The sequence below is a fragment of the Ctenocephalides felis genome, unplaced genomic scaffold (genome assembly GCF_003426905.1).
Source record: "Ctenocephalides felis isolate EL2017-DRISC unplaced genomic scaffold, ASM342690v1 CF-g0.4_SCAFFOLD_01604, whole genome shotgun sequence".
In the NCBI taxonomy this organism is placed as follows: Eukaryota; Metazoa; Arthropoda; class Insecta; order Siphonaptera; family Pulicidae; genus Ctenocephalides; species Ctenocephalides felis.
Window position 1 is genome coordinate 17,124,199 of NW_020537758.1, and position 17,533 is coordinate 17,141,731.

General features: G+C 30.3%; 5 protein-coding genes across 5 annotated transcripts; 2 read left to right on the top strand and 3 right to left on the bottom strand.

Annotated features, from left to right (window-relative positions):
• Window positions 1-281: 281 nt before the first annotated feature.
• LOC113372522 (alpha-methylacyl-CoA racemase-like) lies at window positions 282-1,602 on the top strand. The gene is made up of 2 exons (XM_026612858.1): window positions 282-510; window positions 568-1,602. The coding sequence occupies exons 1-2, from the start codon at window positions 403-405 to the stop codon at window positions 1,600-1,602; spliced, it is 1,143 nt and encodes a 380-aa protein (XP_026468643.1). The 5' UTR covers window positions 282-402.
• A 70-nt stretch (window positions 1,603-1,672) lies between these two features.
• LOC113373437 (jmjC domain-containing protein 4-like) lies at window positions 1,673-2,854 on the bottom strand. Its single transcript, XM_026613732.1, has one exon. It carries the CDS (start codon window positions 2,852-2,854, stop codon window positions 1,673-1,675), a length of 1,182 nt encoding a protein of 393 aa, XP_026469517.1.
• A 1,521-nt stretch (window positions 2,855-4,375) lies between these two features.
• Window positions 4,376-8,342, bottom strand: LOC113372520 (phosphorylated CTD-interacting factor 1-like). Its single transcript, XM_026612857.1, has 7 exons — window positions 7,393-8,342; window positions 6,480-6,832; window positions 6,048-6,374; window positions 5,685-5,983; window positions 5,491-5,616; window positions 5,268-5,411; window positions 4,376-5,106 (listed from the first exon to the last, which is right to left on the bottom strand). Exons 1-7 carry the CDS (start codon window positions 7,985-7,987, stop codon window positions 4,866-4,868), a joined length of 2,085 nt encoding a protein of 694 aa, XP_026468642.1. The 5' UTR covers window positions 7,988-8,342; the 3' UTR covers window positions 4,376-4,865.
• A 275-nt stretch (window positions 8,343-8,617) lies between these two features.
• Window positions 8,618-10,633, top strand: LOC113372513 (basic salivary proline-rich protein 1-like). Its single transcript, XM_026612851.1, has 2 exons — window positions 8,618-9,000; window positions 9,152-10,633. The coding sequence occupies exons 1-2, from the start codon at window positions 8,779-8,781 to the stop codon at window positions 10,520-10,522; spliced, it is 1,593 nt and encodes a 530-aa protein (XP_026468636.1). The 5' UTR covers window positions 8,618-8,778; the 3' UTR covers window positions 10,523-10,633.
• Window positions 10,634-11,597: 964 nt separating this feature from the next.
• On the bottom strand, window positions 11,598-13,865 carry LOC113373438 (cAMP-dependent protein kinase catalytic subunit alpha-like). Its single transcript, XM_026613733.1, has 6 exons — window positions 13,858-13,865; window positions 13,541-13,799; window positions 13,254-13,426; window positions 12,268-12,433; window positions 11,877-12,148; window positions 11,598-11,811 (listed from the first exon to the last, which is right to left on the bottom strand). The coding sequence occupies exons 1-6, from the start codon at window positions 13,863-13,865 to the stop codon at window positions 11,598-11,600; spliced, it is 1,092 nt and encodes a 363-aa protein (XP_026469518.1).
• Between the last annotated feature and the right edge of the window lie 3,668 nt (window positions 13,866-17,533).

A 17,533-nucleotide genomic window follows, 5' to 3' on the forward strand; every position in this document is an offset into this window, starting at 1 on the left:
GAACGCTAAAAATTCGTGCTTATAAGCGTGAGCGCTCACAGCGCGTAAGCGTCCAAGTCGAACGCACCCTTTGTTTGACAATTAGAGCTGTCAAATTGCACATGGCGGCGAACTGTCAAAATGATTGTTATTTATTTATTTCTTTTATTTTTATTTTGCCTTATAAACAAATAGATTAACCATATCCAAACATACGTTTTTTAAATATCAAAGCAAATAAAAAATGTATAACATCGAAATATTTGTTGTTAGATGAATTGAATTCAAAATTCCAACAAAATCGTTATGCTAATGAAATCGCACTTTGTACTGCGGCAGTGCAAATCATTGTTAGACTTATCTGTTTTCTAAAATTTCTTTTATATTATTAAGTTCAATTAGTGAACTATTTAAATATTTACCATGCCATTGCAAGGAATAAAGGTTTTAGAATTTGCTGGTTTGGCTCCTGCTCCGTTTTGTGGAATGATTCTTAAAGAATTTGGAGCATCTGTTACCAGAATAGATAAAGTAGAAATTACCACCTATAATTTTAATATATTTGATCTCATTAAAATTATATTATAGGTTGGACAGACACATACAATAGATGTTTTAGGTAATGGCAAATCTTCAATTGCTATGGATTTAAAGCATACTAAATCAGTTGACATTGTAAAAAAGCTTTGTAAAGTAAGCGATGTTCTAATTGAACCTTTTCGGCCAGGTGTTATGGAAAAATTGGGCTTGGGGCCTAATATTCTTTTGGCAGAAAATCCTAGATTGATTTATGCTCGATTAACAGGATTTGGTCAGAAAGGACTATACAGCTTGAGGGCTGGTCATGATATTAATTATATTGCAATTTCTGGTGTTTTATCTTTATTAGGTAGATACAACGAAAAGCCTACATTTCCTATCAATTTGATAGCAGATTTTGCTGGGGGTGGTCTATTATGTGCTTTTGGAATTGCATTAGCATTACTTGAGAGATTTAAATCTAACAAAGGACAAGTCATAGATTCTAATATGGTTGAGGGGGCAGCTTATGTTGCAAGCTGGATCACTAGATCACAGCATTTACCAATCTGGGGCAACGAAAGAGGTAAAAATATTTTGGATACCGGATCACATTTTTATGACACTTATAAAACTAAAGATAATAAATATATGGCTGTTGGAGCCATAGAACCACAGTTCTATGTGAAATTTATAGAAGGTTTGGGATTATCTGTGAATGACGTACCACAATTCTCAAATATGGAAGAAAGCAAGAAAATTATATCAGATAAATTTCTTCAAAAAACTCAAGAAGAATGGTGTGAAATTTTTGAAAATGTTGATGCTTGTGTCACACCAGTTTTAACTATGTCTGAAGCTCCAGATAATAAACATAATAAGGAAAGAGAAAGTTTCATAAGTAGTACAGAGTATAATCATAAGATTCCCAAGCCTGCACCATTCTTATATAGAACTCCTGGAATGACCAGAGCAAATTTATCAAATACTTTGCCTGGAAAAGATACAATAACTATTTTGCAAAAACTTAACTATAATAAACAAGAAATAGATGATTTGATATCCAGTGGAGTAGTAGAGCAATCAAAAATGAGCAAATTATAAAGTAATTTGTAATTAATATTTTTTAATATATTAATTTTATTTTCAACAATATTTCATTGAAGACACCTAATTACATTAAAGTATTTTCAATTTGAATAACAAGTTGTTCAGGTGAACATGTTTTTGAAGACCAATCAATGTTCATTGCATCCTCATTTTCAATGAAGGCTTTCAGGAGGTCAAAAATACTTTCCAGGTCAAATTTGCAATGATTTGATCCTAAGGAGTAACTTTCAAATAAAATTATATCTTCGGTCAATGTTATTTTATTGATTCTTTTTATTGAAATATGATATAATATATTAAAAAAATCTTGTAAATCCATTCCAAATATTGACTTCAGCATAAGTTGGCAATGGTCATCATATGAATCCATATCACTACAATCAGAAATTTCCTTTTTTATATCATGTAAAGTTGATAACATCGATTCAAATACAATATTGATATTACAACCATTGAACCAATTATGATTTATGGAAAATGTATCTTTCAAATTCCATACTTGATGATGCCATTTTGATGGTACAAATAGAACTTCACCTGGGTTCTGGATGACCTCATAAAACTGTGTACCATTTTTTGTAAATTTTTCACATTGATCAATATCAAAAGGTAAATTTCCTAAATTATCGACTAGGGTTTTTTCAGTATCAGGGGGAAAGAGCAGCCAACGTTTTTGGCCTGTTATATTAGCTGACCAACTAAAAGATGAAAATACGTCTGCATGAAAAGGTGTCCAGGAATCCTTTGGTCCCATGTAAATAAACATATAGTCTTCTTTATTTAAATCTATGCAATATTCATTTAACCAATCTGATGCAAAATAAAGAGGAACTGTATAAATATTTTCTTGTATATCTTTGTGAAAATGCCAATCTTTTAAATACAGATTTTCACTTATTTCTTGATGACCAGAAAAGTAATTTAAATACTCAGATAATTTCATATCAATTTTTTTCTGTGCGTTGTAATATTGTACTGAGCAGTTTGCAATGGGTACAATAGTATTTCCATATTTTTCTGTTATATATTGAAAATTTATATTATCATTTATTATCCAATGCTTAGAAGCTTCCCAATTTATTGTTGCGTTTTTTATTATACAAGGAACATTTGGAATTAAATAATTCTCGAAAAATGTATCATATTTTAAATCATCATAATGTATATAGTTTACATTTTCCTGAGGAAAAATCGATGAACTTTTAGGAAATATTTTATCGTTGCTTAATTCTATCTTATACTTCATTTCCTAAATATTTTAATTTCTTTAACTGAAAAACCATAATAAAATGTAACTTTCTTTGCAAGCAAACGTCAAAATTAGATGACAGACAAATTTTTACGGTTATGTTATTGTTATGGTTGGATTTTTTATACAGGTAAATTTGTTATGGTATGTAATATTATAAATCTAATATAATTTTTTATGTGTTAGATAGAATCCTGTTGTTATCATATTTTATTGTCAGGTTACTTTATTATTTTTGCAAATGATAGTTTGTGTTCAATGTTAAAACTATATTTAATTTGGTAATAGCATTGTGGTTTGAAAATTAAAAATATCAATTGCATATTAAGTCAAAGATTTTTTGATCTATATAATTTGTATTTCAATCCTGTTAACATTAACAAAATAATACAAAAAGAAGCCAGTAACCGTGTTGAATTTCATTTTATTAATAATTTTTTTATGATATAATACATTTTATTACATTTTAATTAAAAATGTATTCATTTGTACATTTCTTCATAATTCATTTTTTAATGTCACATTACAAAATATTACTAATAACATTCCATATTATATATAAAATCTATGATATAAGAAAGCAAGATTACAAAAATAAATAAAAGCACAAAATAATATTTTGCCTACTTTTTCTAACGTACTTAACAGATAATGAATTTTACTTTAAAATTATTGAGATTCTAGAAAACCATATATAAGATAGATGGCCATTTAAAATTATTTGGAATGAGCATTTTAAATTGGTTAAAAAGCACATTTTTATATCTAAACAACATAAAATATGATAATCTCTATGTGTCATTCCTAATATATTATTGTGTCATAAATAAATTTCTTTCTTTTATAAAAATAATATTTAATCACATTTATAACAATAATAACTATACGATAATCAATATATAGTTAAATATACAATAAAATTCATTTGAAATAATTTAAAATTCCTTTCAGTTATCTATTAATTCATAATAACTATAGATATCTACTGTTTGCAGTAACTTAACAGAAACACTTAACACTGTTGATGTAAATCATTTTTATGGGGTTTTGACTAATCCTATAATTTTATTCGAATTACTCTGTGAATATGAAATATTTAATTAAATTTAATATCTTCTTAATTTTCAAAGAAATTACTAAATTATTAATGTTTACTTTTCAAATAAGGTTCTATGATGTAATTATTTTTTTAAATAATTTTTTTGAAGAATAAATTTGAATAACAACAAATAGAAATAAAGTTAAGAAATAAATTATATGTAATAGTTTCATATTCATATAGTAATATTACAAAACTGATTAGAAAGCGGCTTTCTTTCAAATTATGTCGGTTTGTCATAACATTGCATCAATTTTTTTTTCTACAATCAAAAACATTTTTTTAAAGTATACATTTACTTGTATACTATGTATACAAATGAAGACAAAATATTATTTCATAAAATAATATTTTATGTGCAATGATTTACAATTATACATGTAACTTTGATTTCTGATTTTTGACCTACATCTGCAACTATATATTATATCTAAACGTATAAGAAAATTGAACTTTTTGGCTTGTAAGCAATATCAAATTGTCTATCTGATCTGACCGAACTTTAGTATGATGTTTATACTTTGTGAATTATGAATTTACCACAGACCACGTAAATCAATTAAGACATGTAAAGAGAGAGTTATACAAATTACATGTTAATAAAAAAAAATCTAATCTATTATATTTTAACATTGAAGATATATTGGTCTTATCCTTATAAACGATATATAATATGACATCACATCTTCATTTTATAATTTTACTATCTATCTATCATCTTTCAAATTCATAAGTATTATAACTTTTGCAGTAGTGCTTGTGTCAACATATTAACTTCATAGAAATTATGTCTCAAATTGAAGTTGTCGACGAGTAAAAGATGAAAGAATTTACTTTTACCAGTAAAAGAATTTTCATAAATAATATAGTCATATTTTTTTTTCACTATTTTGCTCACTTTGTAACTAATCACGGTATAACAATTGCGGTCGTAGTCGCTGTAGCTATTGAGGGTTTCAACATTTCCGGTTCCACAACTCGTTGAGGAGATAGAAGTTCTTGTTTATCTCGTTCGCGTTCTCTCCCTGGCCGAAAGGCTTCTAAAAGTGCTTCGACACGCTCTTCTGTAGGGCCCCAGCGCGTGTATCCTGCATTATTTTGTAACCATACTACCAAGGTTCCATGAACAGAACGCACATTTATATCCGTCCTGAAAATGTTAAATGAAATAATGTTTATGGGAGCTCAACGATATTGATTGAAGAGTATCAAAAGTTATTTAAAACTCGAACACATTCACAACTTAATAAAATTAGGAAAAAGATTCTTGTTCTTGCTTTTCTATTATAAGTTTATTCTTTTATAACTTACTTGGGTAAAAGGTGTTGGTATCCATGCCGATATTCATGTTCACATGCAGGCACCACTACTTGTTTCCGTTTGAAGTGGCTGGCTTCAAGTTTCATTAAAGAATTTAAGGGTGGTTCCCTCCACTCAGGAAGAAAAACAATGAAACTATAATGAATCATTGAATGTCAGTATTGGCTATGACACAAATATGTTATGAAATAGCTTTATTTTATAAGATAGTGACCTTAAAGGTTCTGGAGAATCAGACAGAAGCCTTTCCATATGATGCACAGTTGCATCTAATAATTCTTCTGAAAATGGTGGATTTGCTTGGAAAGACCCTGACACAGGCTTAAAGTCCAGAAAAGGCCTACATAAAGAATGCACATAAATAATGTTGCAAATGTTAGTTTTCAAAAATCTAAATTGTTGAATTACCCTCTTGATCCAAAATATGAATCTGTATCAGAAAATGCGCTGCAATATTGTCGAAAATAACAATTCAAAGGACTTGCAAAACATTCAAAAGTAATACCAAACATTTTGTTCAAACATTCAAAGACAGTGACGGGAAGTGATGCTTGTGTAAGTTGACCTTCAACAGAAGGACTAGCTCCATTTCTTAAATCGGGATATGCCCCCAGAAAGGTATTGTACCTTTTAAGCAGACACCAAACTCGAGGAATGAATAGTTCAAATTTTTTATCATCAAAACAACTGTATCTGTACAGATGCTCCTATAAAAATACTTGAATATTGAATTCCATATTTTAAAATATTTAATTAAAATTATTTATTTACCAATTTTGTCAAGTGTGTAGTATTTATTGCAACTGTATCTTTATGATATGTTACTAATGTATGGTCCGGAGATCTATTATCTGGCATATAGTCTACAATTGGCATTCTTGTAGCAGGTATTGCAAACTGTATGGGATAACACCATACTTTTCGCAATGCTGATTGTTGTATTGGAGCACTTAACTCTTCTATGCCTTGTTCTTTCAGCAGTGCACTATGTTTATCTTTCACTTTTCTCGCATGTTCAGCAGATAGATGGTAGATCTTCAAACAAACTCCTTCAACAGAAACCTTAACTGTTTCTGTCAAATGTGGTTGACATTGTCTCTGAAAAAAATAAAACTACTGTTAAAAAATATTAACAGAAAGTATGATATATCTCCTTTCATTAACACTTTATTGTAACCCTTGTTTGAGAATTATACAACTAACCTTTAAGTGAGAAAGTCTATCCTGAAAATCATCATGTGTGGCACCAACAGTTCTTCGCAACCATTGAAATGTATCTTCTACATTCCATTTAACTACCTTTCGACTTTCAGGTGAAGCATTGCGTGATTCTATCATCTTTTTTGCGGCTTCTGCATATCTAGAAAGTTGCTTTCTAGCATCTCCAGTATATTTAGGCTTTATTAATTTAATAGGTATGTCATTCATAATTTCTCGAAACATAGACATGGACAGTTCTGGGCAGCAGTTACTTGGTAGCAAAGGATCTGTACCACGATCAATTACTTTTCGTTCCATCAACCATCGATTAAAAGAGTCTTTTGGTGCATTTATTCCTAAGATAGAAACGAATGCAAGGTAATTAAAAATTTTAATCCTAAAATATCTACTAAATTGAATCAAACTGACTTATTTAAAGAAACTTTTATTTATTTATTTATTAACCTTTTATTTTATTTTTGTTATAACAAATATTAAACATTTTTTTACTGTTTAAGATTTGTGTAAAATATCAAGAAATCATCAATTTTTATATTACTTATTCATTATAGGAATTCTACTCTTTAGTAAAACTAAAATATCATATTCTATTGTAATCGAATGAAATAAGTTATAAGCCTTCTTAACTTTTATTTCATTCATTATAATTTATATTTTAAATTTTTAGTTTCAATATCACATTGTTAACATTATTAAACATAAAATACTTATTCAGAAGTAATGAAAAAATTATAAAGGAAGATGAAGACAACTAATAAATTAAAATAAACGTAAAGAAAACACATTTGTGAATAGAGTTTTATTGATAATGCCACTAATAAAAATATAAGTTTTTTTTTCATGATGAAGCAGAATGATGGGTATGAATGCAAAAAGGAAGATTCTTTCTTTCTACCTTCTCTTGACTGGCAAAGTTCCTGATAACATTGTCTCAGCTTTGATGTCAAACCGCATCGGTAACCCTCAATTTCTGGATGTGGATGTGGAGCAATAGTTGGAGCGCGTTCATAAATTATAACATTTGTTGGGATCTCTAAATCCCATGGCCCCGGTAAAATAAACTTTTTGGCTATTGGTCCACCATCCTCAGAAGCTCTGCGTTTTAGACCCATGGGTGAAGTTGTAACTGGTTGAGGTCCAGCATGGCATATGCCTAGAGGGTCTGTTATAGGATCGAACTGTGCTTTTATTAGTGGTGTCTCCCATAAACTTTCACCAGTTAATTTATTCCAAAAATAAGGTCGATTTTCGCGTTTAGACCAAAATTTTCTCCAACCCTGATGAACAAGTTCAGGATGTAAGTCATCATTAAAAACTGACACTGCTGGGGGCCCCTGGGGTGTGCATGGAGCATTAGGAGAGGTCATTAGATTAATTTCATTTGGTATTTTGGGAGATCCGAGCATTGAGGTGTTTAAGTCATGCTGTGTATGCATTGGATTATCCCAAGCTGATGGGCCAGGTATTTCCTTTCCAGATATTTCATTCATTATTGTAATTATTTTATGTTACGCGAATTCGCAGAGAAATTAAAAAAAAATTACACGAACGCATTTACAACCTCATTGCACAGCTGTTCGTGCGCTACTGAAGAAGTAAACAAATAGTGACAGCACAAATGCCAAAACTAAGCAGGAGGGAAAACATTGTTTACAAACCACTGTAGAACACTGCAGTAAGGGGCATATCAAAGTTTATTTCATAACTTTTGCATGAATTAATAAACTTCACTATTATAATCGATTAAAAACTTTATAAATACATTGAAATTATTAAAATAATGAGATATTTATTAAAATAAGAATGCACAAATCAACCAAAGTCGCCATTGGCATATTTATCACTGTTACCAACCGAGTAAAATTGAACTTGGAAAGTTCATAAATGACGTCTACATCGAAATGTTTTTTTGCACGATATTTTTACATTAGTTTACCGGTAATTATAAAATCATATTATTGGAACGTTTCACACGTCTACTTATTCCATTGATAGAAACTACAGTTATATATCATATTTTTTGGTTGCTTAAAATTAATAATGTAGTTGCTTATTTCATGAATAATCTGCAAACTTCAGGTGTATGTCGAATTGTGAATTTGAGTACAAGAAAAAAAAGTTTTCACTCGATGTAATAGCAAAATTATGATTTCGCTTGGTTATGCGAAATTTTTGAGTTTACGTTAATATATATAAGACTGTGTATAAAACTGTGAATGTAATTCGTGTATCAGTGGTATTAAATTTTAATTTTGAAGTTAAGTTAATTTATTCGATCAATATGTCTGTGGCGTTCGTACAGCGGGGGAACCGGCCTCCTGTAAATCCAGCTCAAATTCAAAAGATGCTTGACGAAAATAGTCATTTAATACAAACTATACAAGAATATCAATCAAAAGGAAAAGCAAATGAATGCGTGCAATACCAACAGGTGTTGCATAGGAATTTAGTTTATTTAGCATCAATTGCAGATTCAAATCAAAATATACAAGCGCTTTTGCCTGTAAGTAGTACTTTTATTATGCTAATTATGTGTAGAGCAAATAATTTGTATTCATTATGCATTCATTTGAAATCATATTTGTAAAGTTACTTATTTATGCTATGAAGTTTGAAATTATAATTATAATCTGAAAGTGAACATATTACTACAGCCTCCACAAGTTCTTCAATCTGGTGCTAGTCCCCAACCTCCTCCTCCACATGGCTCTAATGGTTCTCAACTAAATACACCGCAAGGACAACCACCAGCTAGTGAAATCCCACCAAATAGTCAGCCTGGAGCTGCATATAATCATCCGCAATCGCAGCAATCTTATCGATCTTCTCCAGGTATTCCAAACCAAGTATCAAATTTGCCACAAAGACCAAGTAATGCAATACCTCAAAACTATCCCCATCGTAGTTATCAACATTCCCAATATCCTGCACAATATCCAAACAATCAACAATCAAATATATACCCACCACAGCAAGGGCAATCTAATTACCAAATCCCAAATCAACAACCTTATGGGGGTCCACCTGCAGGTCAACCACAATCCTATCCTGCAAATTCCCAACCCCCTTATTCTCATAGCACATCTACCACGACTGCTCAGGCAGCAGGTAGTTATCCAAGCCCTCAAGGACCAGCTTATCAGCCTGTTCAACAACCACCAGCACAACAAAATTATGGCCCGCCACCGCCAATAACACCTCCTGCTAATTCTTCTTACACACCTGTGAGCACAGGTCAGCCTGCTGCATATGGTCCGTCTAACCCTGGGGGTAATTATGGCCCTCCAAATTCAGCAACAGCTAGTTATGGAAGTCCAGTTCCTGCAGGTCCACCTGGACAAAGTGCTTATCCTCCAGGTACTCCTACCAATCCGAGTTATCCTCAACAATATGGCCCAGCTCCTGTGGGGTACCCGCCACCTGTCCCACCAGTTACAACACAGCCTCCAAGTTCTGCACCCTCAGGGCAACAAGGTTATGCAAACCAGCCGAGTCCAGGACCTGTGCAATATGGTCCTCCATCAGCGCAGTCACCACCTTTCACTTCCCCATCTCCTACAGTATCACAAAACTTACAATATGCTCAAAGTGGTCCTCCTATCAATTCTGCCCCTACAGCATCCAATCAGTACCCACCTAGCTCAACTGCTCCTTCAGGAAGTTACTTACCTCCAGTTAGTCAGTCAAGTTACCCACCTAGTTCACAGTCATCAAGTCCGGCTCCTGCAGCCTATCAGCCTCCGCCTAACTCACAGCCACCTGTAAGTTCCGGTGCTGCAATGCAGCAGTATGGCCCTCCTCCTCCAAATCAGAACTATGGTCCTCCATCAAATAATTACCCACCTCCACCTAATCATTATGCACATCCTGGACAAAATTATTCGCAACCATCCCAGTATCCGCCTCCAGGGCAAAACTATCAGTATCCTAGACAACCAGTTGGACAAATGCCACCACCTGGTCCACAAGGCCCGCCTCCGCCTCCGCAAGGGTACGGATATGGTTATCAGCCACCTCCTCAGTAACTCTCATTTTAAATTACTGTGTCTATTTTAGTTAAAAGAAATATTTTTGTATTTTTTAAATTAGGTATTTATAATAATTAGTTTATTTCTATATAATAATATGATGAGCAATATTGAAAAATGATTAACAAATGGTGGAATGTATTGCAAAGCATTTTATTGCAGAAATAATAATTACACTTTTAACAACTGAAATGTAATTGAAATAATGAATATCATAGGAAACTATAGTATTATTTGTGAATTTAATTATTACCATAAACTTTAAAACTGATACTTTAAATTTACAACTGATAATTCAACAAGTTATTTTTACAAGTTAGTGGTATTATAATTAATAATGTTAATACCTATTATTAAAATCAATTCCATAACATTTTGAAAAACATCTTTGTTGAAATCATTGCAGAAAATACCTTTATTGTAAAAGGATATAATAATTTACAATTTAAAAATAAAAATTTACTATTGCAGTAAGTTTTTTGAGCAAACCTTTTTATAAATTTTTGTCTGTAAATAATGAAAAAATTTTAACATTTTTTTTGGCCTAATCTGTAACAGTTTAAACAATTTAATTTTATTAAGTGACTACTACGACTTTGAAGCACATTTGAAAACATTCTCAGATTTCTCAGTTCGTACACCTAATACACTTGCATGAATAGATTATATGTACATCATACTTACACTCATTTCGGGAGTGAGATTTTTAATTATTCATATTTTTTATGTAAATTTTCAAACTTTATATATAGGACAATACTTTAATGCCATCATTTGTTGACAATATTAATAATTGTATACATCCGTATATGTTAGTTTTATATTTTAAGTTTGACAAGCCAGCCACCATCAATGTCAGTAATTAAATTTAAAAGAATGTGAATTTTCATAGATATTTGTGTATTGAATGTAATTAGAAAAATATAAGGATAAGTTACTTTATATTTAAAAATGTTAGTGTAAATTTTATTTTTTTTGCCATTGTATATTTTGATAAAATAAAACTAGATTAATATGAAGAGTTGTAGTATGAAACCAAATCCTTCATATCATAATGGGGTATTAAAAATTATTAGAAATCTTCAAATTCCTTTTCATATTGATTCTCTGGTGATATTTTAAGTGGTACTTCATGGTATTTATTGAAATAGATTGTGTCGCCTGGTCCCTTTACTTTGGGTATTATAGGAGCTTCTACTTTGCGATTTAACATTGCAGTCCAATTTGTGCCAAGAAACCATCTATGATGTTTGTAATCTAATATACCACTGTACAAGTTTCCATATCTTAAAATAATTAATAATTTATAAAAGATTGTTCCTTTAACTTTCTAATCTTTGAGTCAAATTACCTCCTGCTAGGGTCCGTTTGCAGAATATTGCGTATGAGGTCTTTGATATCATTCCCAATGTGTTCATCAAATTTATATTTGCCTTGTACAATTTTCTCATATAATTTCATTGTGTCGTTTGCATAAAAGGGTGTATGACCTGATACCATTTCATACAGCAAAACGCCAAAAGACCACCAATCTGCTGCCTTTCCATAAGTCTTTCCCATGATTATTTCTGGAGCTATGTATTCAGGTGTGCCACAGAAAGTTGCAGTGCGATCGTCTGTTATCTAGCCGAGGTAATAATAGATTAGGATATAATAGAATTTTGTTCAATGCTATATTTTATATTTCTGATAAATATAATTCATTTACAGTTTTATAAAATTTAGTCTATTTTTTTTCTTACTTTACTGAAACTAAAATCAGTTAATTTTAGGTATCCATTTTTATCAACCAGAATATTTTCCAGCTTAAGGTCTCTATGTATTACACCCATGTGATGAAGATATTCTAAGGCTAATATTATTTGTGATGCATAAAATTTTGCTTGATTTTCGTTGAATCTGCCAAGTCTGATTGAATACATGAAATAAACATTTATGTTAATAATCTCGAATTTGATGTTGATGTGATATATATTAGATAGGTTTAAAGACCGGGTGTTCTTTAAACAATACAAAAATGTTTCGGCTGACATCCTAGCCTCCAATTGGTGGAATATACTATCAGCTATAACAATTAACCTTAGTAAATAATTTGTAACAATTTAATTAAAAAATAATAGTAATAAACCAATAAAACCAATTTGCTATCTTTATATTAGAATTAATTAAACCCATGGAGGAATATAATATGTATTATTTTCATTATTTGTAATATTGTAAGCCAAATTGTGTTTTCAGATTAGTTTATTATTATTGGTATGGATTTCAAATAAATTTAAACTAGTGGTACATGGCATCGTTCCTTGGCAAATTGATAATTAGGTATCTGATGTTTTTTGAATAATTCAAATTTCATACATACATATATACACACATCCATTTTTTCTGTGGTAAGCTAAAATGTTCAGAAAGCTCTGAAAGGTAGAAATCTGCAAAAAAATTTATTCTCGATATTTGGAAGATTAATTTACCCTACAGGCAAAAACATTCAATTCAAATTTCATACATACATATACACACACATCCATTTTTTCTGTGGTAAGCTAAAATGTTCAGAAAGCTCTGAAAGGTAGAAATCTGCAAGAAAATTTATTCTCGATATTTGAAAGATTAATTTACCCTACGGGCAAAAACATTCATTCAAGTTTTTGTTCATGTAACGCCCGATCTTAAAACCCAAATATATATATATATATATATATATATATATATATATTTATTATAATACCTTTTTAACTGGGAAAATAAATCTCCACCAATCATAAACGGCATAACCATATAAATATAGTTATTATCCTTAAAGCAGAATTCCAAATTTATTACAAACGGAAAATGAAATGCTTGCAATAATCGTTTCTCAGATAATAATTGCTTTTTAGTTTTTGATTTGATAATCGCTTCCTTTAGATATATTTTAAATGCATAGTATATGTTGTTCGTCTTAGATCTACCTAGCGACTGAAATATTCTATTATATTTTGATTATATTAATTAAATAATAATATTAACGCCTACGATTCGAACTGAAGCACTTTCTTCGCCAATCATTTGCAGGATTTCAAAATTTTCTAATGTTTCAGGTCTAGTAATTTTACTTTCTCGTTTTCTCTCAAATTCGTCCTTTAGTATGTCGAGAAATTTTTCATAATTGACTTGGGCTTTAAGAGAAATACTGCATAGTACTGGTGCATGTTTCACGTGAGCGGGTGTTCTATTATTTGGATCATTTTTCAATAAAATATCATTATTTTCTTTAGCTATCATATCATTCTGGCTGCAAATAATGAATATTATTATTTTATCTTAAAGGATTCACATTCGAATATTCATACCTTGCCATTATAAATAAAAAGCCCAAAGTTATGCCTATATTTTATATTTTATATTTTAATTAATGCATATTTGTTTTTATTACTGTCACAATGACATCTAAATAACTTTATATATATGTAATATATATGTATATATATATATATATATATTGAATGGTAGAGTCTTGGATTTGTGTATATTTTGTAGAGTTTCGAACAAGAATCCAAAAATAATACAAAATAAAAAACAAGAAAAGTTTTTAAAAAAACAATTTCTTTATTTAATTATTTGTTTATTGTCGACGTTTCGGAACTAGGTACGTTCCATCTTCAGGACATCTGTCAAGAAACATGATCTTGATGAGATTTTAGCAAACAATATGTTTAGGAAAAGAAAATAGATTTTTCTTAAATAATGAATTAAATTGTAAAAAATATAATAATGTACAGAAATATGATAATATGTTCAAAATAAAAATGATAAAAATAAATGAGTGGATTATCAGAACAGGATATTAAACATAATAGAAAATTTTTTGAAAGTTATGGAAATTTTTTAAGAAAAGGTTAATGACAAAGTTGAATTAATTACCTGTATGTTTGAATATTTGTTAGCACTTTTTCACTAAACAAGCTTTTTTAACAAAAATGATTTTGTGAGTTAATTTTCCGCCGAATAATTAGATTTTGTAAATCAAAATTACTAAAAAATTTGTCTTTTTTAAAATTATTATTTGAAAACACAAATAATATTGTTCTCTGGATGTTGTTCGATTGGTTTTCGAAAATTAACTAAATGAAACTGGTGTGCCTTTTGTAACACGTGTAAACACTTGAACGAGAGATGTGAGATTGTATGTGTGTGTTTTTATATGTCAGGGTGTGAATACTTAAATTGTTGATCTTAAAAGGAAGTCGATATTAATTGTTTGTCAAAAAGTGTAAAAAATTTAAATATGAATCATGTAATAGGTTGTGATCTGATCTAATGTTGACACTGTTAGAAACATTTATGAGGATGAGACAACTCTCCGCGAATAACCTTCTAAAGATGCAACTTTCGTGATATAAAATCTTTGGAGTGAAATTAAATGAATGGGCGTTTTCTATAGAGTGTTGTACTAGGGTACTTTTGAAATTTTTTTGTTTATGGTGGACCACACTTAGTTCATGTTGTCTCATTCTCTTGTGTACATATTGGGAGGTTTGTCCAATATATTGAAAAGCACAGTCATTACAAGAAACAGAATATACTACATTAGTATTGAGATTGGATGGGGTGGGGGATTTAATGTTCGTAAAGAATTGGTTGAAGGAGTGTAAGGATGAGCCTGATACTAAAATGTTTTCTTCTAACAAAATTTTGGCAAAATAATAATATAAATCTTCAACGTATGGTATGCTGCAGTAAATAAGATTGGTGTTTTTGATGTTAGTACTGGTATTGGGAGAATTAATTTGTGTTTTTAAGAAAGTTCGTCTTTTTTGAATAACTGAATGAATGAGATTTTTTGGGTAACCATTTTCAATTAGAGTTATTTTTACTAGGGATAAATTTTGTGGATGGAAAGTTTGGTGAGACAACAAAATAGCATGGTCTGTAAGGGAAATAATAGTGTTTATCTTATAGTTTCTGGGACAGTATGAGGAATAGTGTAAGTATCTACCCGACCATGTCGTTTTTCTATACCAATTTGTTCGAACAAAGTTATTAGTGTTGTAAACGGATACATCCAAGAAATTAAGTCTGTTGTTATTTTGTAGTTCATGTGTGAAAATTATATTATTGTTAAAATTATTGAAGAGATCTAGTACTGTGTTTATATGATTTTTGTTAATGATAAAAAAAGTGTCATCTACATATCTAATATAAAAGTTAATTTGAAATTTTAAAGTTGAGAAAACGGAAATTTCTAGTGTTTGTAAAACTAAGTCGATGATTCCGGGAGATAAGGGACATCCCATAGCTGCGCCTTTAATTTGAGAATAAAAGTTGTCTTGGCAATGGAAATAGGAGTAATTTAAAATAGTGTTGATAATATGAGTGAAGACTGTTTTCGGAAAGTCAGTAAAGTTACAAATTGTGTGCCAACGTTTATCGATTGAGTTTAGGATTAATTCATGTGGGACACATGTAAAAAGGTTGACCACATCTAAGCTTAGAAATAAGTGATTTTCAGGGATGTTGCGGTTATTAATTAAATTCACAAATTGGTACGAATTCTTAACATAATAGGGAGAATTGATTGTAACATTTTTTAGGACATCAGAAGATCCCACACAACGTTTTTCTAGAATAGCTTTTAAATTAATCAATGATCTGAAAAACAAAAAACTAATTTCTGAGAATTTTGCTTTTAACCTAAAAATACAACACCCTATCTCCCCTAAGATGTACTGTCTTCCAAAAATACACAAACCTGAATGCTCTTTCAGACCGATTGTCTCCTACATTGGCTCTCCTTTTTACAATATTTCGAAACTCATTTCTGATGTCCTAAAAAATGTTACAATCAATTCTCCCTATTATGTTAAGAATTCGTACCAATTTGTGAATTTAATTAATAACCGCAACATCCCTGAAAATCACTTATTTCTAAGCTTAGATGTGGTCAACCTTTTTACATGTGTCCCACATGAATTAATCCTAAACTCAATCGATAAACGTTGGCACACAATTTGTAACTTTACTGACTTTCCGAAAACAGTCTTCACTCATATTATCAACACTATTTTAAATTACTCCTATTTCCATTGCCAAGACAACTTTTATTCTCAAATTAAAGGCGCAGCTATGGGATGTCCCTTATCTCCCGGAATCATCGACTTAGTTTTACAAACACTAGAAATTTCCGTTTTCTCAACTTTAAAATTTCAAATTAACTTTTATATTAGATATGTAGATGACACTTTTTTTATCATTAACAAAAATCATATAAACACAGTACTAGATCTCTTCAATAATTTTAACAATAATATAATTTTCACACATGAACTACAAAATAACAACAGACTTAATTTCTTGGATGTATCCGTTTACAACACTAATAACTTTGTTCGAACAAATTGGTATAGAAAAACGACATGGTCGGGTAGATACTTACACTATTCCTCATACTGTCCCAGAAACTATAAGATAAACACTATTATTTCCCTTACAGACCATGCTATTTTGTTGTCTCACCAAACTTTCCATCCACAAAATTTATCCCTAGTAAAAATAACTCTAATTGAAAATGGTTACCCAAAAAATCTCATTCATTCAGTTATTCAAAAAAGACGAACTTTCTTAAAAACACAAATTAATTCTCCCAATACCAGTACTAACATCAAAAACACCAATCTTATTTACTGCAGCATACCATACGTTGAAGATTTATATTATTATTTTGCCAAAATTTTGTTAGAAGAAAACATTTTAGTATCAGGCTCATCCTTACACTCCTTCAACCAATTCTTTACGAACATTAAATCCCCCACCCCATCCAATCTCAATACTAATGTAGTATATTCTGTTTCTTGTAATGACTGTGCTTTTCAATATATTGGACAAACCTCCCAATATGTACACAAGAGAATGAGACAACATGAACTAAGTGTGGTCCACCATAAACAAAAAAATTTCAAAAGTACCCTAGTACAACACTCTATAGAAAACGCCCATTCATTTAATTTCACTCCAAAGATTTTATATCAC